The 26,505-nt window shown below is 39.7% G+C and overlaps 1 protein-coding gene across 1 annotated transcript in view; it reads left to right on the top strand.

The window, feature by feature from the left end:
- Window positions 1-249: 249 nt before the first annotated feature.
- Window positions 250-26,505, top strand: part of P3H2 (prolyl 3-hydroxylase 2) — a 175,227-nt gene continuing 148,971 nt past the window's right edge. Inside the window, 2 exon segments of the mRNA XM_033213046.1 lie at window positions 250-878; window positions 881-1,071. Coding sequence (XP_033068937.1) covers window positions 602-878; window positions 881-1,071 — 468 coding nt within the window. The 5' untranslated portion in view covers window positions 250-601.

The following is a 26,505-nucleotide window of genomic DNA, read 5'->3' as shown; positions in this document are numbered from 1 at the left end:
TTTAGGTTCCAGGATACATGTGCAGAATGTGCAGGGTTGTTGCATAGGTATACATCGTATCTATGGTTTTATTCTGTCTGAAATGGCGTTCCAGTCTTCGTTAGAAGGTGAAGCACTCTGTAAACTGCGAGGCCATACACAGATTCCCTAATACGATTAAGGCCCTAACTTGCTAAGCTGGATTTTCTTTATTTCCCAAAAAGAAGGCTGATACTATCCACTGTGCAACTAGAAGGGAACCCTCGTGTAAAGCACCTCGTCCCCGGCTGGCCTCAAGCGGCGCTAGCTCTCTGGCTGGCGCTGGAGTGTGCCGCCCCTGGCAGCCCCGCCGCTGCCGCAGGGAGCCTGGGAGAGCCGCTCCGGAGGCTCAGGCAGCAGGAGGAGCGTGTGAGCTGTGGGCGTCCCTTTAAGAGCGGCTGGCCAGGCACTGCCTCCGCCTCTCAGTACGCGGAGCGCCGGCGGTCACCTGGGGCTCGCGGGGTAGCCAGATCGCGGCGGGGTCGGCGCGCTTCCCCGAGCGAAGGTGGGAGAGGGGACCCGGACGCGAGGTGCCGGGAAGCCCTCTTGAGCGTAACCGTCCCGCGCCTCTCTGAGGCGGAGGATGCGGGAGCGCATCTGGGCGCCGCTGCTGCTGCTGCTGCTGCTGCTACTGCCGCCGCCACTGTGGGGCGGCCCCCCGGACAGCCCACGCCGGGAGCTGGAGCTGGAGCCCGGGCCTCTGCAGCCTTTCGACCTGCTCTACGCCAGCGGCGCGGCCGCCTACTACAGCGGAGACTACCGGCAAGCGGTGCGCGACTTGGAAGCGGCGCTGCGCAGCCACCGGCGCCTGCGGGAAATCCGCACGCGCTGTGCCCGCCACTGCGCGGCGCGCCACCCGCTCACGCCCCTCGGCGAGGGCCCGGAGCCGAGCTGCCCCTTTTCCGCTCCTTGTTGGGGCGGGCGCGCTGTTATCGCAGCTGTGAGACCCAGCGCCTCGGGGGCCCCGCATCCCGCCACCGCGTCAGCGAGGATGTGCGCAGCGACTTCCAGCGCAGAGTGCCCTACAACTACCTGCAGCGGGCCTACATCAAGGTACCCACAGAGCGCTCCTCCACTCCAAAGACCCTGCGGCTCTCACATGCTCTCTTGAGTCCTCCCTGCTGCCCCCGTCATCTCTGTCAGTCTTTCACATTGGGTGTCCTTAAATATGGGTCTCAGTTTGTCAATCCAGATATCTGGTGGCCCTGTCTCTGTACGCAACAATTGATTAACTTGGACAAGTCTTTTTCTCTCTTTCTCAGAGTCAACTTCTCTCTCAAAAAGAGGACTGTCCTGATAAGGTGAGGGTTAAAGTACCCATTCAGCACGAATTCGGGAGGCGTTGACAAAGCTGAATCTGGTACAAGTTATCTTCTCCTGCTCGCTTCCCATTTCTCTTCTCTCTCCTCTCTCATCCTTCCTATACTGTAGTCTGCACCTTTTCTCTGAAGTTTAAAAGAATCTTCAAAATAGTGAAATGGAAAGACCTGTTCCAAAACAAATTTCTCTCTCTTCTCCCCTTCACCTACACAAAAGTAAAGATCAAAGGTTAAAGAGAAAGTATGCTTGGAGGAGGCCAAGCTGTTTGAGGCAGTCTCTGTCAAAGTATCTACTCTAAGTGTTGACTTTTTCTCCTTTGATAGAGGGCTTCCGTTTTCTGGTGTTAGGCATTGGACTGCGTTACTGGGCATCAGTCCTCTCCTTCTAGTTTTATTTTTATATACCTAACTTACCTAAAGTTAGTGACAGGAGGTATAGTGTGCATACTGACGTATTTTTCACATACATAACTTTGAAGATCTCTCTGGATGCTTCAGCAGAGGGAATTTGAATGAGTTCTTCAGCCTCCACTGCCACTCACCCAATTTTGCTTCAAATTGACTCTCTTAACCCCTCTTTCTGGTTTTCTATGTTAATATATCAAAGTCTCTTCTACAACTATTGGAAAAGTGGAAGCTTTGGGGTTGGTTGGTCATGCTAGCCAATGGACCAGGCTGCTTTTCTTTTCTTTTCTTTTCTGTTTTTGATGGAGTTTTGCTCTTGTCACCCAGGCGGGAGTGCAGTGGTGCAATCTTGGTTCATTGCAACCTCCGCCTCCCAGGCTCAAGCAATTCTCCTGCCTCAGCTTCCTGAGTAGCTGGGATTACAGGTGTGCACCATCATGCCCGGCTAATGTGTGTGTGTGTGTGTGTGTGTATTTTTAGTAGAGACTGGGTTTCCCCATGTTGGCCAGACTGGTCTCAAACTTCTGACCTCAGGTGATCCACCCATCTCGGCCTCCCATAGTGCTGGGATTACAGGCGTGAGCACAACCGGACCAGGCTGCATTTTTAAGGAGATGAAAGTACATACCATGTTCAAATATCCAAATGCCTTTTGCAGCTCATCCCACAAAATCTCTGCCCTCATATGTGGTAGGGGTCTCTCAGATTGGCAACTGTTGGTGGAGTGCATGAAATTTCAACTAAGTATAAATCTTAACCTCCTGTGTATTGGCTAAGGTGTTGGAGTTCACTGGACTAGTATCTTGGGCAAGAAATGAGGAGAAAGCCTGAATCCTTTCCAGGACTTGTCTTCTACTTGCTTGTACCTCCTGATTGCTAAGACATATATGAAGTATAACTCTGATTTCTTCTAAGTGATTTACACAGTTTCTGGTGGTCTCACAGAAATCAGTCAACACCAGGCAGAGAGGGATCCTTGAGTGTCTGACAGTGATGTTATCATAAGCTAGTTCCCAGAGAAGAACATGGGTGGTCCCTGTACCTTGCTCCTCCCAGGAGTCTCAGATGTGAGGCTAGCAGTCCTGCTGTTAATTCCGTCACAAATTTTGGACATATTTTCCTTTCTCATATCTGGAGAAAGAATACATATTCATGGTCAGTCCTATAAAAATAAATAACCATGAGGTAACTCTCAATATGTGGGTTTCCCTGTTTCTGGAATTCTGCTTGCTTCACTGCTAATGTTAGCATTTGTCAGTCATTTCCCCTCCCGTTCCCTGGTTGAAGGTCAAAGAAGGTGAAGCCATAGGTTTAACATACCTCAGATTTTTGTGGTGAATTGATTACAGGAACAAGTCACACTCTGTAAGTGAATTACTGGATGTTGTCTGATGAATTAATGAAGTTCAAGAAGTTCTTTCAAAGGTGTGTGGCTTCATGTGTTCATTTCAGTTCTACCAGCAATATTTCTGAGAGCAGAACAAGTCTTGCATCTTCTCCCTTACTTCTCTTCTCTGGCAGTTTCTTGGATCTACATAATTGATAATCTCTTAGGAAGAAAATATTTTTATCCCTTTGGAAATTCATTGTTGAAAGTTGGAGTTTGTGAACATCTAAAAATGCATCATGGTTTTTCTCTCCCCTGCACCCCTCCCCCCACCCCCAAGAACTACACAATTTTAGCCTTTTCTTGACTTCCTTGGAATTTCACTTATGAATATGCACACCCACCATCTTTTGAGACTGAAAAAAAACCTCTCTCAAATAATAAAAGAACATCCTTGAGCTCTGACAGGTCTGGATTCTAGGGCATTAATTCCCTGACGTTAGGATGAGGAACTCCGTGCATGTGACTGGATATGGTCATAGTGCTTGTATTGCTGAATTGCTTTTGACATCAGTGATCCAGTTTGCACTTTAAAGGATAATCCTGGACCAGATCAAATTCAGTGAGGGAGGACTGGAATGCTTCATAAAGCTAAGAAAGTACAATTATTCTCAGCTAAGAGATTTTCCAACTATAGAAGCTCTCAGGAGATGTTGCTTCTCCCCCAAATCCTGCTGAGTGGGCCTCCAATGACAGCAGGTTATTCATGCTGGTATGTTGGAGGGGAAGAGGGATGAAGAATCATGAAATCTGAGACCCAGAGTTCAATTTCTTGGTTCACAGATAAGGAAAGGGATGTTTCTAAATGTTGAACAGAAAGGTAAAGAGGTTTGCTCAGTGTCACATATTTAGTGGCATACCAAATGATTTGTTGAAATGAGCACAGGGCTGGGAGTCAGGAGTCTGGATTCTTCCAATAACTGATTCCCATAGCTTTCCTGTGCCCACTGGCCTGTGGGTTCACATCAGGTCCCAGAGAATGCTGCATACCCCAGGGCTATCCTTGTGCCAGATTTGGACAGCTCCAGGGATGAGTATGTCCTTGTCTTGCAGGGTAACAGATACTCACTGTATCCTTCATAAGCCTTGCTCTGTTGGATTTTCTCAAGGCCTGGCATGTTGGGAATTTGCCTAGACAGCTATGAGGCAGTAGTTTCACCTGGCTCCTAGCCATACTTTTTGTTTAAAGGCGGGGTGAGACTCTTCAAACTTTTGATTTTTATCACTTAAGATTGTTAGATATAACCGATGATTCATAGCCCAAGACGTAAGATATAGCTTTTATCATTGCATTCTCCGCTCAGAAACCTTCAGCGGACTTCCTCTTGCTACCATATAAAGCTCAAATAGTTTACCATAGCATCCACAGCCTGGCTCCCTCTCAACTGTCCCAGCCCTGTCTTCCCCAACTCTGCCACCCTCCAGCCAAAGGTAACAATGAGTGCTTTGTCTTATGACTGACACTTCTGCATCTCTTGGCCTTGTTTAGTCTTTCTTGGGAGGTGTAGAGGCTTTAGAATAGGATAGACATGGGATTAATTTTTAATGTTCCCAATCTCTGTCTGTGTGACTGTCAGCAAATTACACCAGATTTTTCAGCTCTAGTTCTCCCATCTGCAAAATGGGGAAATAATGGGACCTACCTTCCTGTTTTAGGTTAAGTTTAAGAGATGAGTGATATAAAGCACCCAGAATGGGTCCTGATTCTCAGTAACCATTGGAGATATGTTTATTCTTATTATTAGTTAAAATAATAGACCTTTCCTCCTCCTTTTCTACATGTTCAAATCATAATATCCTAAGGAATGCACCTATTTCTGTGAGTTCTTCCTTCACTCCATCTACAACTCCCAAAAGTACATCATTTCTCCCTTTTCTGAATTCCCACAGCAACAGATTTGTTCCTCTTCTGTCATTTTTCATTTTTAACCTCATTTTGGAAAAACTGATAATTTTGCTGTTACTTATGTGAGCTTTTTGAAATCAAGAATTGTCTTAGTAATTCTTGTATCTCCTAAAGCAGAGGTTCCCAGATTTGAATGATTACTAAATGGGTAATTATTATTAATCATCAGGGGCATTAAAATGTGATTTAAAATTAGAGATAAAGGCTCAATAGGTCCGAGCTGGGTCATCGGCAACCATCTTCCCTCCAAATACCTAAAGCGGGGGATGGTAGCAGTAGACATTCAGTGTACGTTTGTTGAATGAATAATAACTTGGTTCCATGCATATGAAATGTTGTTGAGGAAGATTTCTGCACAGTGGCAGGAGGTTTTCTCACTTTAGTTGTTTGGCTTCCTGGCTGGTCAGTTGGGAGGGAACATTACAGGACTGTTGACTCCCTGACTTCTCACTATTTTCTCCTTACAAGTTCTGGCTAATGTTGCAAACTTTCACCCCCTTTCCCACAGCCCTTTTTCTTCTTTAGTTCTTATTACTTAAAACTGTACTTCAGAATATCCTTGACATATTGTACTTGTTTCATATACAATTCTGGAATTTAAACAAACATGAGGGATATTTTTCTTTCTTATCTGTGTCCTTTATAATCAGGAATGGTTTGACAGGGTCTGTTTTGTTTTTTTTTTCTACCACTTTTCCCAGCCATTTAAGAAAAAAAAAAAGAAAGAAAAGAAAAGAAAAAAAAAAAAAAAACTAGTGCTGTTTATTTATTTATTTTTCTACTCAAAACAAGCTTACCCCTGCTTCTTTTGTTTCTGGATTGTTGCTTTGTTCCATTTGACCTTCGTTTTTCTTCTTAGGATGGAAAGGAAGGGGAAAAATACAGACACAATTACACTGGGCAATTCTGTTTTGGTCCTAGAGGCCTCTCTTGAAACCTCCTGTATCTTGATCATAAGCTATTTGATTAGGATTAAAAGGAAGGGGAAAGATAAAGACACAATTACATTAGGCAGTTCTGTTTTGGTTCTAGAGTCCTCTTGAAGCTTCCTTTATCTTGACCGTAATCTATTTGATTAGTGGTTCCTAGGGGAAAAAAAAGTAAACTCTAGGAACTTCCTCACTCTTACTCTGTTTCATCAACTGCTATCTCTTTCTAGAACGAATGCCTTAAAAAGAAATTGACAACCCAGACAAGCGCATCATATAGATCTTATTAGTTTAGAATAAAAATGCTTTCCTGAATCTCGTATTTAAATTTTTTTTACCTATTTGTAGAATATGTATATTTTATCTGCAAATTATTTCAAATAGAAGGTTGATTTCATATCTTCTTGAAATAGCTGTTATGAAATTGCTGTAATGGTTATTTCCTCAAAAGATGAAGCGTTTCCCCCCTCTGTTTAACAACTGAACACTTTTTTGTGCTTAAATCATCAAAATGTACAAGTCACTATTATGTCTCACTCCTTAGGAAGAAAACCTGAGAGATTGTTCGTCTGGCTAGTTTTTAGGTCCTGTGCACTAAGGAATTAGAATCACAGTTGTTCCTCATTGGGATTGTCCCATATTTAAAAGCCTGGTCAGCTCCTTACCAGTCATCCATTGCCCTTATAAGTGATACGTGCCACAGAGGCTTAAAATTTAATTAGATGAGGCTGGGCACGGTGGCTCACGCCTGTAATCCCAGCACATTGGGAGGCCGAGGCGGGCGGATCTCGAGGTCAGGAGATCAAGACCATCCTGGCTAACATGGTGAAACTCCGTCTCTACTAAAAATACAAAAAATTAGCCGGGCGAGGTGGCGGGCGCCTGTAGTCCCAGCTATTCGGGACTGAGGCAGGAGAATGGCGGGAACCCAGGAGGCGGAGCTTGCGGTGAGCTGTGACTGCGCCACTGTACTCCAGCCTGGGCGAGAGTGAGACTCCATCTCAAAAAAAAAAGAAAAAAATTAATTAATTAGATGAGGGCAGCAACTGCTTGCAAGTATTTTCCCATGGTTAACCAGCTTGGTTAATCAGGGATTCCTTCCTAGCCTTTAACAAAGGAAATTAATAAACTGCTCTCTCCCTTTCTTCATAGACCTTAGAGGCAAATGGATTCTGTTACTAATATCATCTGCTCATTTATAAACTCCAAAGGGGTAACTGTGAAATTCTCTTGGAAATGCTTGATAAAATGTCAACTTCCTCATAGGCAAGACTTGATACATTTTGAAAGGTGGATTGGTTCACCTAAAATGAAAACTTACTGGATTTGACATAATGACTGTTCTTTTGTATTGCTAAGGAATTAAGTAAACTGTAGATTTCTTAGAGTCACAGATTTTAGAGCTGGAAGAGACTCCAAAGGAACATCTTCAAGTCAGATAACTGCTTTGGGCCAGTGACGTAGAAGTGAGGGAGGGAAGGATAGCAATTTTGTTCAAGAAATGTAATCTAACAAGGGTGGAAGTGGTAGTTATTAAAATTATAAAAATGCTATAGCTTGAAAGGCCCTCAAAGATCATGAAAAAATCTATCCCTGTCACTTAACAGATGATGACACTGGCCTCATAGATTCTACAACAAATCAAGAAGGGCCAGCAAATGGAGCTTAGTCCAGAATGTAGGTTTTCTGACTTCCAGTCTCCTACTCTTTCCAGCCTCTATGTAACAGTCATGGCTACCTCCTTGAGGGGTGGTCTGGTGAATCAGTGGTGCACTTGAGACCTGCAGTAAACCCATTGCCTTCAGAGACAAAGTGGACATAAGACACATGTTCCTGGACTGCCCCCTCCACCCTGCATTTTCATTCACATGATACGTAAGTTATTCAGCCAAGAGTCACAGCTGTCCGGTGGAAAACGTTGCGTTTCTCGTTAGGAAAAATAATTTCTCCTGTCTTTTTTTTTTCCATTCATCTTTCTTCTATAATTCTTTTTCTGTATTTTTATTCATCCCTCCTTTCCTGCTGTCTGATTTTCTAGCCGAGTATTTTCCACCAGACCTTGTCATCATTTGCCAAATGGCCTACACATATCTTTAAAAAAAAATAATTTGGTGTCAGCCTTCTGAGTGGCATTCCTAGTGTTGTATGTCTGTTTTGCTGGTTTTAGTACTGAAGAGGACTGCAGACTGTTGTTGAAAGAAGCTATTTCTCTTGACCACACTCCTTTCTGCCTTACTGTACTATATTGTTTCCTCTAGTTATTTCTCGGTTTTTCCTTGGCCGTATTCCTGCATTGTCCTCTTAGTGGTCTACACAATGAAAGCACATCTGAAAAGAAGACAGCAGAAGAGAAAATGGGGAAAGAGAAAATGCTGGTAGACCTAAGGTCAGGTTTCTAGCTGTAATAAAATAAAAGTCATTGAGCCTCTTATGTAATCTGATAAACAGTCATAGGTATCTACTTTTTGATACTGTTTTTCTGTCACTTACCCTCATGTGTGTTGTGTAAGACCTGGGTATGGGTTGGAAGAAGGTGTTCGCCACCAACTCTCTATCTTTCTGCCACTGCCCCCTGCCATAGTCATGAAACATCAGTACTCCAACCATTTCATTTTATGGATGGGGAAATAAAGCTCAAAAGAGTATTGAGTTGATCAAAGTAAATGCAATCAAATGGAAGATCCAGGATTAGAATCCAGGAACCCAGACACCCTCAACCCCTGTGACATTGCCATTGACCACTAGTTGTAATGTAAGATCCACACTAGAATAGGGCTCCTCCCATTAATGAGCTCACATCTAATATAGAGGATTTCAAGTGGCGCATAATTATAACATGAGACCCATGGGGAAAATTGTCAACCATAATACAAGTTATAGGATTATTTTTATTGCACTCCCCATTATTCCATTAATGATCAAGTGACTTAACCCTAGGTACATTAACGATTTCAACAAGTTTCACTTTTCTCTCTCGGAGCATCTTCCATGAATTCCTGTGAATTGAAGTGGCTGGACCAGCTTAATTATTTAGGTTCCTTCAGGTCTGTGATTCTGACATTGAGGCTGTCAAGAATATTGTTTATGGCAAGAATTCATGCATCAGGTAAATTAGATGCATGGGATTCTTTACAAAATTTTCTTTGTCTTTGAAAGTTCATAAGAAAGAAAGAGTCACATTCAAGTGAGGAATAGGAAGACCAGAAACTGGTTTCGTGGAGGAAGTGATGTTTAAAATCTTTTATTCTAGAGGGGCCAATGCTAGTTTCCAGATCGGGGTTTTGGATACACAGATGAAAGCTACAGTGTCATTTCTATATAAAGTATATTAAAATAGAGCCCCTCTGATTGATTTTTTTTAAAGGCATTCTTTCTCCCCACCCTTTACCACCCTATCTTTCTGCAGCTGCACCCTGCCACATTAGTGGAACGTTAGTATTCCAGGCATCCATTTTACAGATGGAAAATAAAGGCCAAAAGAGAACTGAGTGGCCCAAATTTTACAGCACCGTAAGAGAAGGACCAGAATTAGAATCCAAGAACCCTGACTTCCATTTCTGTGAAATTGCCATTGACCACTATTTGTAAGGTCCACTGTGAAAACACAAGCTTAACGAAGTTAAAACAAAACACACAGCATGCCACTTGCATTATTTGCTAAATGAAAGAGACCCTGAAATAAAAGCCACAATCTTCTTATGCAATGTTATTTCTTGCACTACTGTTCTGCCTACTTCTGGGAAACACTCAGAAGTAAGAACGCAAGTCAATGCTGTCTCCCAGTTAGCTTAATGAAAATGAATGAGGCAAAGGATCTTCTTTGGAAGGGAAGTAGAGGAATAGGAGCCAGAAAGGGGGAGATCCAAAACGTCAGAGTTTCTAGAAGTGCAGAGCTATCAGAATGATCCTGCTGGAATTCATTATCTACAAATATTAGATTCAGTGTTTGTGCACATAGCAGAAAACTTCTGGGAATTGCAGTTTAATTGTACTGGGACCCTGGAAAGGAATGTATAAAAGCAAAATGTGTAATAAAATAAATGAATACAAAATAAAGAAACTGTTAACAAATCTGGAAGCACAGGAAATTTGAACCAATTTTGACATATTCTCCTTGCCTGAATGCCAAATTTGTAAGTCTGCCAAAATCAATAGATTTGCATAGAGAAATTGACACACAATTAAGACCCCAGGCACAGAGAATTACCTTAAAAACAGATTTGGCTGTTTTTTTTAAAAATGAGCTCAAATTATGGTATCAAAGACTAATCCAGTAGACCATACAAATTATTTCTCCACTGAAGCATGTGCTACTTTAAAATAATATTTTTATATGAAATCCAGGATCAACAATCAGCATTTGATTCTAATACATGCTATTTATAAATGCCACCAGGGACAGAGACTTTCACAGTCAATCATTGTTTCTATAGGATTACCAAGGGCTCAGTTAAACAGTGGGGTTTGCAGGTTTTCAGGTCAATAAGCATTTCAGTCTGGGTTTCTCAGCCTGGGCTGATTGATGTTCTGTGATGAATAATTCTTTGTTGTGTCAAGCTGTCCTGTGCATTTTAGGATGGCCAGCAACATTCTTGGCTTTTACGTGTTATATCAGTAGTAACACATTCCACTCCTCTCCAAGCTGTGGTAACAAAAAATGTCTCCATATATTGCAAAATGTCACTTGGAGGTCAAAATCACCCTAGATAGAAAAACACTGATTTTAACATTTAGCCATATTTAAGATGACTGGCCCAGGTGTGGTGGTTCATGCCTGTAATCCCAGCACTTTGGGAGGCTGAGGAGGGTGGATCACCTGAAGTCGGGAGACTGGGACCGACCTGGCCAACATGGTGAAACCCCGACTCTACTAAAAATACAAAAATTAGCCGAGTGTGGTGGTGTGCCTGTAATCCCAGCTACTCGGGTGACTGAGGAGGGAGAATTGCTTGAACCTGGGAGGCAGAGGCTGCAGTGAGCCGAGATCACGCCACTGCATTCCAGCCTAGGCAACAGAGCGAGACCCTGCCTCAAAAAAAAAAAAAAAAAAAAAAAAAAGACTGGACATCAAGGTTAGTTAGATAAGGACAATTTATACTGGATTATACTAGATGACAGTTTGCCCACTGATGAGTTATAATGTTTATTTTAAAAGTTTGGCTGCAGCTAGATATCTTTTAGAGGAGAAATCTATTGGAAATAGAACTTCTCTCTTCAAGATGCAAAGTGCTGGGCTCATGTCCCATATCTAGTTCTCCATAGCTGCAGTAGCTCAGCTTATAGAAAAGATCAGATAGTTTTCTCTACGTATTGTCCTAACATGATGAGACAGGTTGCTTTAACAATACAAACTAACACATCTTAGTTTTGAATTTCAAACTCCAGAATGACTATATTTCTTTTTCAACTTGTAAAGTTCCCAAACCAAATTATTTATAAATAATCCACTGCAACCTGTAAGTTTTCTTTGGGTGAGCTCAGTGTCACATATATTCTTAGGAAGCAGCTTGACACAAAACAAAAATGCCAACTCACAGAAGACTGGGAAGTGGGGCAAATAAGAGGAGGTCAGGTGAAAGAAAAAAATATTAGAGAGAAAAAGAGAGAGGGAGGGTGATATAGAAATAGAGGAAGAAGGATGAAGAGATAATGAACAAAAGGGAAGTGAAGGAAAGCCAAGAGCAATCAGATTGGAGTCCAAAGGTTTCAGGCATGAAAAGAGTCTCACTAAAGAAAACTAGGATGTTTCCCACTCTGATATCTGCCTCTGTTGTAAAATTAACAATTGGGAAACAGATGTTTGTCTTTCTTCCACTCTCTATTGCTGTAAGACATATTCTGTTGAGATACTTCTGCCTTGCTGAAGTGCAGAACAGCAGAGCTAATCAGCTTCTTCAGGAAAGAGAAGGAAATAATTCCTCTGGCTAGAGACTCCACATGCACAACACTGAATATTTACCAAATGATATAATTCCCCTCTAAAAAAAAAAAACAAACAAAAGAGAAAGATCCCAAATAAAAAATGCTAGCTATTAGTTTTCATTAAATTGAACTCTTTTCTCTATCAGCAGTTAAAAAAAGTACTGAGGCCTTTTAGATGTAACCTCCTTTTTTAAGGCCCTGGAGATATGAAGATGAGTAAGACACTCCTCCTATCTCCAAGTAAGTCACAGTCCACTGAAAAAAAACAAATGTGTATATAGCTATAATATTGATTAACAGAATAAACAGAGGCACTCCTATGTGATTATGTAGTGTCAATTCAGAGATGCTTTGTATCAAATCAGTGAAATTAAGAAAAATTAAAGATTTACAGGCTGGGCATAGTGACTCACACCAGTAATCTCAGTGCTTTGGGAGGCTGAGGTGGGAGGATCACTTGAGCCCAGGAGTTTGAGGCTGCAGTGAGCCATGATTGCACCACTGCACTCTAGCCAGGGTAACAGAGCAACACCCTGTCTCAAAAAAGAAAAAAAAATTATAGTGTGTGAAACCTGCCATTTAAAAAATACTGGTAATTTTTAGGCTGGGCTCAATGCCTCATGCCTGTAATCCCAACACTTTGGGAGGCAGAGGCGGGAAGATTGCTTGAGTAAAGGAGTTCAAGACCAGCCTGTGTAACATAGTGGGTACCCCATCTCTAAAAAAAAAAAATAAAAATAAAAAATAAAAAGTAAAAATAAAATATTGGTATTTTTTAATCCTTAGATAGGAAAAGGGGATAAAAAACAAAAAATACTATTGGAAACAGACAGTGAAAAATTTGGAAAATTAATTTAATCAATAGTACAGGCAGTTTTAAGAATAAATTTGACTAATCATAGCTTGTAAAAGAATCTGTACTATTCTGAGGCTTGAAAGAAATATATGTATAGTAAGATATGAAACAATGCCCTTTAGGGGATTTTACTAATAGTTATAAAATCTATTACCTCAAAGCTAAATAAATGTAAGTGAGTTGTAGCTTTAAAGATTTTTTAAGTTTGATAAGGGAAATGTCATTTTGCCATTTCAGGTTCCTTTGAAATTCTAGGTGAAGCTCAACCTTCCCTTTTACAGTTCTCCAGATTGTTCACCCTCTTTGTGTCTCAGTTTCTATCTCTGTGAAAAGATAAATAATATAAATTACCTAACTCATAGGGTGGTTGAAAGGACAAAATGAGGAAATATCTGTGAAAGTCATTTCTGAGGGAGAGGATACATAAAATTAGGAGTGAGAAAATGGGGAAGTTAAAATCTCTCTCATAGACTGGATTATTCAAACAAAAATGCTATGAAAGCACAACAAGAAGAAAATCTTCTATTGCTTCATACAGCTGAAACACAGGTCAAAGAATCTCCCTACTTTATCAAAATAACTTGGCGAATTATTTTTTACCTCAGTAGGTATAAATGTCTATCTGTCTATCTTCTATCTATCTATCATCTATCATCTAAATATATTTCAAGAAAGTCATTAAACTAATAACGAAAAATGGTTTGTGTATGTACAGAAAGAATCAGACTAAATATTCATATAGAAAAAATTGTTAGCCTTTGAAGACCATATTATATTATCTTCTTGATGCACTTTGTTTACAAACAGATTATAAAGAAACCTGAAATGGCAAAATGACATTTCCTTTAACAGACTTAAAAAGTCACTGAAATCAAACACTTGATCTTAGTTTTGAAGGCAGTTATTTTTTATGACTATAGTTATTAGTGATAATGGATATTATTGACTATTACTATGTACCCGGCATTATGCTAAAAGCTTTATGTAAATTTTCTCATCAAGTTCTTTCAACAATCGTAAGATACAAACTCTAGTATATTCTTCATTTTTCAATAGGGATACTGAAGCCCGAAAGATTAAATAATGTGTCTGAGATTATGCTGCTAGCAACAGAATCAGAATCTGAATCCAGATTTTTCTGATCACAAATCCTGAGTTGTCATCCACTTCCCATAGCTTGAGTTTTGACATCAAACAGATACATAGTCAAAAAAAGTTCTGACTTATATCAGTTGTTTGAGACGGTATGAAACTTGTCTACATGAATCAGAATTTTCTATCAGGAAAATGGCGATAATCACACCTATTTTACAAGGTACTTGTGAGAAGTTAAAAAAAAAAAAACAACGAAAAGATTGTTCCTTGCCTCATAGCTTCTAGGCAGGTGGTGAATTTCTAAGAGAAGATGAAGGGCAAAAGAATATTGAGGCAAATATATCATGATATGTGGAGAAATTAATTACGTCTATAACAGGTACAGAACACTAGGGGACACATAAAACAGGCACTTGACCCATTCAGTCTCAGTAACTAGCTTCACGTTCAACACTCTGCACATTGTAGCACAGACTTACCAGCCTCTTCACCATCAAGATAAAACAAAAATCATCCTCTTAATGGAAATTCGAGGCTGTGTGTTTGCTATGTTAAGAAATGTTCTTTTCTTTCTTTCCCACTAAATTCTCCCATTCTCTGATTTCACAGTTTCCTTCAGATTGTGTCCTGTTCTTTGTATTTTTTTTTTAAATGGACTCTGTTCAAACACATTCCAAATCTTCTCTGTTTCATATTAATAGATAAAATCTCTTCCCACAGACACGTCTTGGGAATTTTAAACCTCTTTAAGCCTCCTTCCTACCCTGATTTCTTGTACCCATGGGAGATGACTTAACTTTGAGAATCAACAAACATTTCTTCATCATAGACACTGAAATGAAACTGCTTTTTGTTTAGCAGTCAGGTAAATGGGAGAGCAGCTCACAAAAAGAAGTAGAGGGTTACTAGTCTAGGAATCAAGCAATTTAGGCTCTCCACCCAGTTGTGTCATAAATAACTTTCTCTAGTCCTTGGGGTTTGCATTTGGACTAGGGCAGCATTGGGCCAGTTGCTTAATAAGAGCTTTTCTGCATCTGCCAGGGTGAGATGCTAAAATACTTTAGTAGACTGGTACAGCAAGCCAACAGTCTACCTGTGAAAACAGAAAATTGATGAGATTATAAAATAATGGAATATAAAATGCAATGGACATAAAATAGTGTAAAAGGTCACAGGAAAGGAATGACTTCCAGTGTATCTAATGCTGGTCCTCAACTTGGGGCAGTGAATCACTTTAAAGTAAAACTTGAAAGGGAGTTACACAATGGTACTTTAAGAAGACAGAAAAAAATAGGCCATGTTCAAGAAAGACAAAGAAGATAGATAAACGACTCGAAACCATATATGAGAAACAGCTGATATAGAAGATGAGTAAGCTAATGAAGAAAAGACAAGCAACAGCAAAAAAAATCTCCTTTTGGAGGTTCAAAAAAGATTATCATTTGAGGCGATCATTCCTGATATTTATGGCACTGGAGAATTGAAGTGTTAGGACCAAGTAACAGAAATTACAGAAAACAAGATCTTGGCTCAAATATGAAAGACGTTCCTCACACTAAGAGCTATTCTGAGATCTAATAGGAAGTCCTAGAAGGTGTTCAAACATGAGTCAAACAAACACCTAATGTAGAGGTTGTATTTAAGGTGCAAGCACCAGAGTGATGTTGAAAATAGTGAGATTGAAAACATTTTCCAATCCAAAGTCTATAAGACTCCATGATTTTGTGAAGTGAAACTTTGTCTTGTACCCACAGCAGGGATCATTAAAGTCTTTTTCATTGAAAAAGTCATACAGTTTTCTATCTTGCTTTTGAATTCTAGTTAATGTATTTCAGGCCATGGTTGCCAGCCTACTCCCTATAAATAATTACATAATGCAAAAAAGAAAAGAGGAAAAAACAGTACCAAGGCCCTAAAACACACATGCCAGAACACACATGCATGCAATATTTAGCAGTAATAATATCCACATGCATGATTGACATCAGTCCTCTGATTTTTGACTCATGTGTCCATAAGATGACATCTGAAATGGATTTAGTTGTGGTTACATAGTACCACTGGGGGTTTTAAGTTAAATTTATTACAACTTATGAGGACATCCATGCTTAGGAATTAGAAGTAGATATGCTTCTCTGAGCAAATATATCGCGATATACTAAGTAAAAGCAAGTTCATTTATAGAGGCTTTGCAATCCTATTCTGATTTGCTTCCTGTATGTGCTGTCCAGAGGCCAATCTTTAACCCTGGTGATGTACTACACTGTAATTCATTTCTCAAACTTTTACATTGTTTTTTTTTTTTTTTTTTTTTTTTTTGAGACGGAGTCTCGCTCTGTCACCTGGGTTGGAGTGCTGTGGCCGGATCTCAGCTCACTGCAAGCTCCGCCTCCCGGGTTCACGCCATTCTCCTGCCTCAGCCTCCGGGTAGCTGGGACTACAGGTGCCCGCCACCTCGTCCGGCTAGTTTTTTTTTTTTGTAGTTTTTAGTAGAGACGGGGTTTCACCGTGTAGGCCAGGATGGTCTCGATCTCCTGACCTCGTGATCCGCCCGTCTCGGCCTCCCAAAGTGCTGGGATTACAGGCTTGAGCCACCGCGCCCGGCCTACACTGTTAAAGAAATTTAAAGGGTATTAAAATATTAAATGTTTTAAGATAATATTTAAAGAATCCCTTTATCCAGCTCCCTCCTCTTTGAAGTTCTTCCCTTACTCTCTAGTTGGGAGAGGAGGAGTGCCCTGGTACCGCCCGCCACTGGAGTGGAGGTGAATGGCTGGAAGTCTATGCTGTGTCTTGGACCAGTTGACATAAAAGGTGAATTGAGCCATGGTTTTTGCCCCATGCTGTTTGGCTGAAGTAGAAGAGATATTATTATAAATATTTCCATTCTGCTATGTCTAATCCTTTGACTAGAGAGAGCATGGTTTCTAAACAATCTTTGAATGATGATGATGATGAATATAATTTGGAATGGATATGATTTCAGATCTCTAGCAGAGTTTTGTTGCCAGTACTTTACCACAAAAAGCTACTGAGGGGTGGGCACAGTGGCTCACCCCTGCAATCCCAGCACTTTGGGAAGCTGAGGCTGGTGGATCACTTGAGGTCATGAGTTCAAGACCAGCCTGGCCAACACAGTGAAACCCTGTCTCTACTAAAAATGCAAAAATCAGCCAGACGTGGTGGTAGGCACCTGTAATCCCAGCTAGCTGGGAGGCTGTGGCACGAGAATCAGTTGAACCTGGGAGGCGGAGGTTGCAGTGAGCCGAGATCGCACCACTGTACCCCAACCTCGGTGACAGAGTAAGACTTCATCTATAAAAAAAAAAAAAAGAAAAGAAAAAAGGGCTACAGAAAAACCTTTCTAATGTTGAATAAAAATCTCTAAATCAACTTTGTCACCACCACTAAATGAACCATAAGTAGGTGAACCGGATTGTGCTATAGTTCATGTCAAGTTGCTGAGTGTTCTTTCCTACCTCTGCCTTAGAAGGATGGAGAAGTCCCAGAGCTCTTTCAGCCTTGCCACCAGCCTGCCCTTTCTCTTGTTTATATGTCCGTAGATGAGGCTCCTCTGGGACACTGTGATTTAACTCTTTGTAAATAAATACAGATTTGATCATCCTGGTCCACTTTCCCAATAGCATAGTTAGCAAAGGTTTACCTAATGTGTTATTTATGGAAAACCAATTTACTCAGAGTTTGGAATAGGGAAAAAAGTTTCTAAGTAATGATTTTTTTCCTGTAACCCATTGTTCCAGATTAAGTGTGATAATCTTATGATCAATACCTCCTAAATTCCAGATTATTACGTGTGAATCTTTGACCTAAACATTTACATATGGCTGATAGTACTATTTGAGTCTTGAACGTGATGGAAATTCATGCTTGTTGAATTTGAATTGTCAGTTCTCCTAGGACATAGGTTTGTCCATATGATTTTACACATAGCTATTTGGAAAACTAGCATACCTCGGAAATACTGCAGGTTAGGTTCCAGACCATTGCAATAAAGCAAGCCTCACAATTTTTATTGTTTGGTTTCCCAGTGCATATAAAATTTGTGTTTCCATTATAATTTAGTCTATTAAGTATGCAATAACATTATGTCTAAAAAACAATGTACATACCTTAATTTTAAAAAATACTTTATTGCTAAAAATTATCTGAGCCTTCAGCAAGATACAGTCTTTTTGCTGGTGGACAGTCTTACCTCCGTGTTGGTGGCTGGTGACTGATCAGGTTGGTGGTTACTGTAAGTTGGAGTGACTATGGCATTTAAAACAAAAACGAAAACAAAAAAACAAAGTTTGTCCCATTAATTAACTCTTGCTTTTATGAGCACTTTCTCTGTAGCATGCTAAGCTGTTTGATAGCATTTTACTCACAGTAAACTTCTTTCCAAAGTGGTCAGTTCTCTCAAACCCTGCCACTGCTTTATCAACTAACCTTACGGAATATTCTAAATCTTTTGTTGTCATTTCAGCAGTGTTCACTGCATCTTCACCAGGAGTAGTTTCCACATCAAGAAACCACTTTTTTTGCTCATCCTTAAGAAGCAACTTTTTATCTATTCGAGTTTTACTATAAGATTTCAGTAATTAACTAACATCTTCAGGCTCCACTTCTTGTTTTACTTCTCTTGCTATTTCTACCACACTTCCATTACTTTCTCCACTGAAATCTTGAATTCCTCGAAATCATCCATGAGAGTTGGAATCAACTTCTTCCAAACTTCTGTTAATGTTGAAATTTTGACCTTCTCCTTATGAATCACGAATGCTATTAATGACATCTAGAATGGTAAATCCTTTCCAGAAAGTTTTCAGTTTACTTTGCCCAGATCCACCAGAGGAATCACTGTCTATTGCAGTCATAACTTTACAAAGTATATTTCTTAAATAATAAGACTTGAAAATCAAAGTTACTCCTGTATTGCAGGCTGCTGAATGGATGTTATGTTGGTAAGCATGAAAATGACATTAATCTCTTTGTTCGTCTCCATCAGAGCTCTTGGGTGACTAGGAGCATTGCCAATTAGCAGTAATATTTTGTAAGGAATCTTTTATTCTGAGCAGATAACAGTGGGTTAAAATACTCAGTAAACCATACTGTAAACAGATATGCTGTCATCCAGTCTTCGTTATTCTATTTATAGAGCACAAGCATAGTAGATTTAGCATAATTCTTAAGGGCCCTGGGATTTGGGGGATGGTAAATGAACATTGGTTCAAGTTAAAGTCACCAGCTGGATTAGCTCTAACAAGAGAGCCAGTCTATCCTTTGAAGCTTTAACATCGGTATTTAACTTATTTTTCTCTAGCTAAGAAAGTCCTATGTGACATCTTCTTCCAAGAAGATGTTTTATCTACAATGAAAATTTGTTGTTTAGTTCAACCACTTTTATTAATTATTTTAGCTAGATCTTCTGGATAACTTGTTGCAGCTTCCACCTTAACACTTGCTGCTTCATCTTGCACTTTCATGTTATGAAGACGGCTTCTTTTTTTAGACCTCATGAACCAACTTCTGCTTGCTTCAGACTTTTTTTCTGCAGCTTCCTCAGCTCTCTCAGCCTTCACTGAATTGAAGAGTGTTCAACTCTTGCCCCGAATTAGGCTTTGGTTTTAAGGAGTGTTGCGGCTGCTTTGATTTTCTATCCAGACCACTAAAGCTTTCTCCATATCAGCAATAAGGCTGTTTCACCTTCTTATTGTTCGTGTGTGCGCTATAGTAGCATTTTTAATTTCCTTCAATCACTTTTTTTTTTTTTTTTGCATTCACAATTTGGTGAATTGATGCAAGAAACCTATTTATTCTATGTTGGCTTTTGACCTGTCTTCCTCAGTAAACTTAATCATTTTTAGTTTTTAATTTAAGGTGAGAGACGTGTGACTCTTCCCTTAACTAGAACCCTTAGAGCCATTGTGGGATTATTGACTGACCTAATTTCAGTATTGTTGTGTCTCAGGGAATAGGGAGGCCTGAGGAGAGGGAGAGAGACAGGTGAATGGTGAGTTGATGAAGCCATCAGAACACACACAACATTTTTCTATTAAGTCTGCCATCTTATATAGGCATGGTTTGTGGGGCCTGAACCATCAAAGATCAGTTATCACAGTAACATCATAGATCAGTTATCACAGATCATCATAACAGTAATGATAACTCTGAAAAAGTTTAAAATATTGTGAGAATGACCAAAATGTAACATTGAGACATGGGGTGAGCGCATGCTGATGGAAAAGTGGCACTGAAGGCTTGCCTTCAAAGCGATTGAAGGAAATTAAAAATGCTACTACAGTGCACACACGAACGATAAGAAAGTGAAACAGCCTTATTGCTGATATGGAGAAAGCTTTAGTGGTCTGGATAGAAAATCAAAGCAGCCACAACATTCCTTAAAACCAAAGCCTAATTCGGGGCACGAGTCGAACTCTCTTCAATTCAGTGAAGGCTGAGAGAGCTGAGGAAGCTGCAGAAAAAAAGTTTGAAGCAAGCAGAAGTTGGTTCATGAGGTCTAAAAAAAGAAGCCGTCATCATAACATGAAAGTGCAAGATGAAGCGGCAAGTGTTAAGGTGGAAGCTGCAACAAGTTATCCAGAAGGCCTGATGCAAAGTTACCATAAGCCTTCAATTTGTGGAAAACAGTATCTGGAAAGTGCGGTAAAATGAAGCACAATTGAAAGAGGTATGCCTGTACTCACACACTTCAAAAATACCATTTTCTGCCCTTGATCAGAGTTTTGTAAAGACAGATCTTTCGTGATGATACCTACTTCATAGGTCAGTTTGAGAATAATAGCATGAAATTGAGTGGAACATCTCAGAAACTGTATTAGAGGAAGGAATTTAAATAAAGTGTGGCTCTAGGTTTAATTATGTCGCTAACTCTGTAGGGCTTTATAATAGTTAACCTTTTCTTGGCCTCAGTGTCTTCTGTTATAAAATGAGGTGATTGTAATATAAAATCTTGGAAAGTCTCCTTCAGCTTCAATATATTTTAATATTTGGCAGAATATTTCCTCTGATAAAAAAATTTATTACATGCTATTGAACTATGAAACTATCAGCAGTTGTTCATTCCTCATTTTAATCTTAATAAATCCTAGTATCTTATCCTCAATACCAAAAATTGTGACATTTAAACAGTAAGATAATAAGCTTAGGAAATATAAAATATTGAATATACTGCAGAGAAAGGTGACCTTGGCAAGCCCTATGCAATCAGAGAAGTGATTTTGTGTGTGTGTGTTGCAGGGGGGGAGTGGGGACAGGGTTTTGCTTTTGTCACCCAGGCTGGAGTGCCATAGCATGATCTCGGCTCACTGCAACCTCTGCCTACCTGGTTCAAGCAATTCTCCTGCCTCAGCCTCCCAAGTAGCTGGGATTACAAGTGCCCACCACCACGCCTGGCTAATTTTTGTATTTTTAGTAGAGATGGAGTTTCGCCATGTTGGGCTGGCCGGTCTCGAACTCCTGACCTCAGGTTATCCACCCACCTCGGCCTCCCAGAGTGCTGGGATTACAGGCATGAGCCACCACGCCCAGCCAAAAGTGGTCTTTCATAGCAGTGTCAGGGTTCTGAAGAAATATTTTAGTTTCATCACTCAATTCTACAATTAGCCTCAGTACCTCTTGCTCCTAACTTTAGTGTTAAAGTTTTGTACCTGCCACACAGTTCTGCAGACTCTGCTCCGAAATGATATAAACTGATGGTTCCCATTCAACTTTTTTCACAATTTTCCTTATTTGCCATAATGCTAAAAAAGATGAAGATACGTATTGTTAATACCAACTTTTTTCTATGAGTAAAGCAGTTTATGGATTGTCATTCAGGTAAGACTTCTTATTAGAAATGTGCTTTTTTGCTGCACAAAAAAGGTCAGTTCTGTATCATTCTTTATTGGAACCAACCTTGGTTCAACACATCCATGTTCTGATTTACACAATATTGTGAATTAAACCAGAGCGACAGAATCTTTCTTGCTATGTGATAAAGAAACAAGAAGTTTTTGCTGATAAAACCTTTGTAAAAACTATAAAGTTTTGTGATAAAGAAAAAAGAAGTTATTCTCCATATATACCTGGCATGTATACCAGTTGTCCAGATGTAATTCTTCTCTCATGGTTGGTCCAACTATAAAGCAATGGCTGTTATATCTACACATGTGGTAGTCATTGTCTTTCCCCATTGTGTGTATTATATCATATTATATTATGTGATCTACAACATCATTTGAAGATGAAATTTTGCCAGAAGTGTATTCTTCTTTCCACTCATAATTTGTTGTTCATGTTGAGGCATTTTTGACAAGCTTCCTGGCAATAATATTTAATGTAAGTATTTTTGCTGCAAGAAGTGAAACGTTACAAAATGTTTTTATTAGTTAAATTACTTTTAGATCTAGTATTTGTTATTATTTTAATATCTACTATTAGGCTTCAGTAAATCATGACAGAACACTTTTTCTTAAAAAAAAGCAGAGCTACAGCAAAATATAGCAATGGCATTAAAACTGCAAATTTAATAAAAGTAAACAACATTGTATCAACAATATTAAGTAAACAAGATTAAATAAACCTTGACAACTAAGTGGTACATGACAGAAAATGCCTGAGAGAATCCAGTGAAGAGCTTGTATGACCTTAAGAATGTCATAATTATTAAGAATATAGGCTGGGCGCGGTGGCTCAAGCCTGTAATCCCAGCACTTTGGGAGGCCGAGACGGGTGGATCACGAGGTCACGAGATCGAGACCATCCTGGCTAACACGGTGAAACCCCGTCTCTACTAAAAATACAAAAAACTAGCCGGGCGAGGTGGCGGCGCCTGTAGTCCCAGCTACTCCGGAGGCTGAGGCAGGAGAATGGCGTAAACCCGGGAGGCAGAGCTTGCAGTGAGCTGAGATCCGGCCACTGCACTCCAGCCTGGGTGACAGAGCAAGACTCCGTCTCAAAAAAAAAAAAAAAAAAAAAAAGAATATAATGGGATTGCTAGGAAAATCATAATTAAACTTGCATATTAATTCTGTGAAATACACCTAAACCAAATCATTTTTAAGTCTGAAACTGTTAGTGGTCCATGTAATAAATTATGAATGATCAATATATTTTGAGAAACATGGATCTAGAGAAATAAATGAAAAATTGTTTCTTGATTTGGGATAAGTTACTCGAAGTCTCTTTTGCCTCTGTTTTCTCATCCGGAAAGGAGGGATAAATGACAGTGGCACTGTGAGAATTTCATTAGTGAATACAAGTTAGGCACTTAGAATACTAACAGCTTATTGTAAGCACCAGTAAATAATAATTGTTATTGGTGTTATCATTATCATTTTTCTAGTGGGCTATCTATTATCCTGTCTCATTTGTATCAACTAAGGAAAATTATGACTGTTGTCACTTTCAGACCTCATCTCTTAATTTTCAGTTTTGTAGAGATTAACCTATTGTCATTTAACCTAAATTGTACACAATCTGATTATAAAACAATAATAGCGATTCCACAGATCCCTGCAAAAGTCATAAATTTTTTGGAAACTTAGTTGCTCTTTCTGTAAAATGGGGGCTACTAATATTGATTATGGAACAAGTTTGCAGTAAGGACTAAGGAAAGTATTTTGAAATGTTCAAGTTTTATACAAATGTAATGTATACAAATGTAATGTATACATTTACACGATCGTAAAGTTATTTCTCATATGAGAATTTGCATAGCTTAAAGTTGTTTCATTTTTAAAAATTACTTTTACCTTATTAATAAAATGTTTCTTTTTTGTTTTTCACCACACTCATTGCTTATTTTTACTTTAACAATGACAATACCCATACTAGCCACAAAGCTTAATGTGACCTAAAGTATTTTTCCAAATGCTATTGCGCTTACATAAATCAGACATGGATAGTGCAGACACAGAGAGCATATGTCAGGGTTTTTGGGGGCCTTGAAATGTTTAAGGCTTCTGACCTCCTTTAATACATTCCAGACTCATGCATGCCTTTAGCCTGGGGGGGTGTGAGTGGGGGATGGAAGCCGCTGCTTAAAACAACATTTCCAGTAGGAACTGTTTGATAAGGCCAATGGTTAGAATATTTGCAGCTTCTTGTTTTGAATTCTTATGATAATATCCACTCCCAAAGATTTTGTAGCAATCCAACAACAATAAAAATTAGATTTTCGGCCGGGCGCGGTGGCTCAAGCCTGTAATCCCAGCACTTTGGGAGGCCGAGACGGGCGGATCACGAGGTCAGGAGATCGAGACCATCCTGGCTAACACGGTGAAACCCCATCTCTACTTAAAAATACAAAAACTAGCCGGGTGAGGTGGCGGGCGCCTGTAGTCCCAGCTACCCGGGAGGCTGAGGCAGGAGAATGGCGTAAACCCGGGAGGCGGAGCTTGCAGTGAGCCGAGATCCGGCCACTGCACTCCAGCCTGGGTGACAGAGCGAGACTCCGTCTCAAAAACAAAAACAAAAACAAAACAAAACAAACAAACAAAAAAAATTAGATTTTCAAGTAAGACTTTGTAGATATGATACCTGAGGCAGAAAGAAAGAAGGGGAATATGTACCTGTGAGGGAGGTCTGAATTGGCCCCAGAGCACAGTATGTGGGGGCCTCATGGTTTTGCATGTCATAGCAGGTATAATCATAAGTTTTGTTTTGCTTTATTTTTTAGTCCATAGTTTGTTTGTAGGTATAAGTCAGTCTCTTCTTGACTTCTTTATTGAACTATATATGAGACACCAGCAACATTATTTCTGATTTTCAAATATATGGGAAGAACCAGTATTGGGAAAATCATAGCAGTTTTTTTGATTGTTTGTTTTACTTTAAGTAATGCAGCACATCTGTGAGAGTCAGTGCTTGCATGATATGTTTCAGCACTCAGTTTTACATTGATTCTCCTTGCTTTTGAATGGTGACAATTGCAGTGAGAAGGAAGATAATCACCTCTCATGTTTGCATCATGCTCTGAAATGCATGCTCTGAAACTTCATCACATACATCTTCCCTTCCTCAAGAGAGCCCTGTGAGAAATCTGAGGGTTAAGGACTTGTCCAGTCAGACACCGAGAGTGTGACAGGACTATGGCTCAGTAGAGAAGTTTCCTGACTCCAAGGCCAGTGCTCTTGCCAAAATGTCACAGTTGCTGTCTGTTCAGATTTGAAGTTCTTTGTAGACACAAAGCTACAAACTAATAAATTTCTTTCAAGGCTCTCATCTCTCATGATGCTGCTTTTATCTTTTCATAAAAAGTTGTCTTTTCATGATGCTGTCTTTATCTTTTCTGATAGGTGGTATTTCCAAGCTGAAGAGATTATAATTTAGCAATTCACCCCACTCTTTAATATATGGAGACCTTTTGGCCTTGTTGGGTGTCTCTGCTCATTAATCTATGATAGGCATGGAAGAAGGTGGGTGTGAGAATACTATTTCCGGCCAGTTGCTAACACAGTTGCATGACTGAATGTGGGATTACCCAAAAACTTTTTTCCATCTGAAGTGAAAGCTACACCCTTCTCTTTCTTTCTTAAGCATCCTGAATGTATTAGTTCATTTCACACTGCTATATATGGACTACCTGAGACTGGGTCATTGATGAAGAAAGGAAGTGTAATTGACACAATTCCACAGGAAGCATGGGTAGGAGGCCTCAGGAAACATAGTCATAGTAAAAGGCAAATGGGAAGCAAGCACGTGTTACCATGGCAAAGCAGGAAAGAGAAAGAGTGAAGTGGGGAGTGCCACACACTTTCAAGCCACCAGATCTTGTGAGAATTCACTGACTATCATGAGAACAGCAAGTGGGGGAATCAGCCTCCATGATCTAATCACCGCCCACCAGGCCCCTTCTCCAGTTCAACATGAGATTTGGGCAGGGACACAAATCCACACCGTATCACTGAATAATATTTCCAATCGTTCATTATTGTACTTAAAGGAAATGGCAGTTGTATGGTCCTAGGTCTATTTGTCGGGTTCTTGGCGTATGTTTGTGTTGTTTGTAAACATTCTGTTTGTGCTCTGTGTACACACTGATGGGCAGTGCTGTGTTTCACTCCCTAATCAGTTAAAGGACTACATGATTTTCAGAATCCGAGATAGGGCATCAAAAGAGATGGTTTACAATGAGACGGGTTTTTGTTGTTGTTGTTGCCTTTTATGCTGTATTTACTTGCCTTTCGCTTGAGTTGTAGTGAGTTAGAATTACAACTTGTTTTTGTTTTTTAGTTTCCCTCTCAATTGACATGTCTTCACGGACAGCTCTCTCTTATTGTTGCTCACTGTGGAACCCAAGAGAAATTTGAAATTAAATTCTACTCATAAACTTCTGGGTGAGATTTTTTTTGTTCGCTTACATTGCAGAATTGTAAGCAAAGTGTTGAACATTGTGTAATTCTTCTTGGTGTAGATATAGGTTCATTGCTTACCATTTTGAGATGATAATCCTTTTATATATATATATATATATATTTTTTTTTTTTTTTTTTGAGACAATTTGTCTTTAAGACGTGCGTCAACTTAAAGTTCCTGTATATAGGTGTGTAAATTTGGGTTAGATATTTAATGTCTGTAAGACTCAGGTTTGTCACCTGTAAAATGAACATAATAATAAGTCTCAGTTTTCATGTCTGTACAATGAGCAACTTCTAAAAATGTTT

The sequence above is a fragment of the Trachypithecus francoisi genome, unplaced genomic scaffold (assembly GCF_009764315.1).
Source record: "Trachypithecus francoisi isolate TF-2019V2 unplaced genomic scaffold, Tfra_2.0 Lachesis_group0, whole genome shotgun sequence".
Lineage (NCBI taxonomy): Eukaryota > Metazoa > Chordata > Mammalia > Primates > Cercopithecidae > Trachypithecus > Trachypithecus francoisi.
This window is presented reverse-complemented; position numbering and strand designations above follow the sequence as displayed.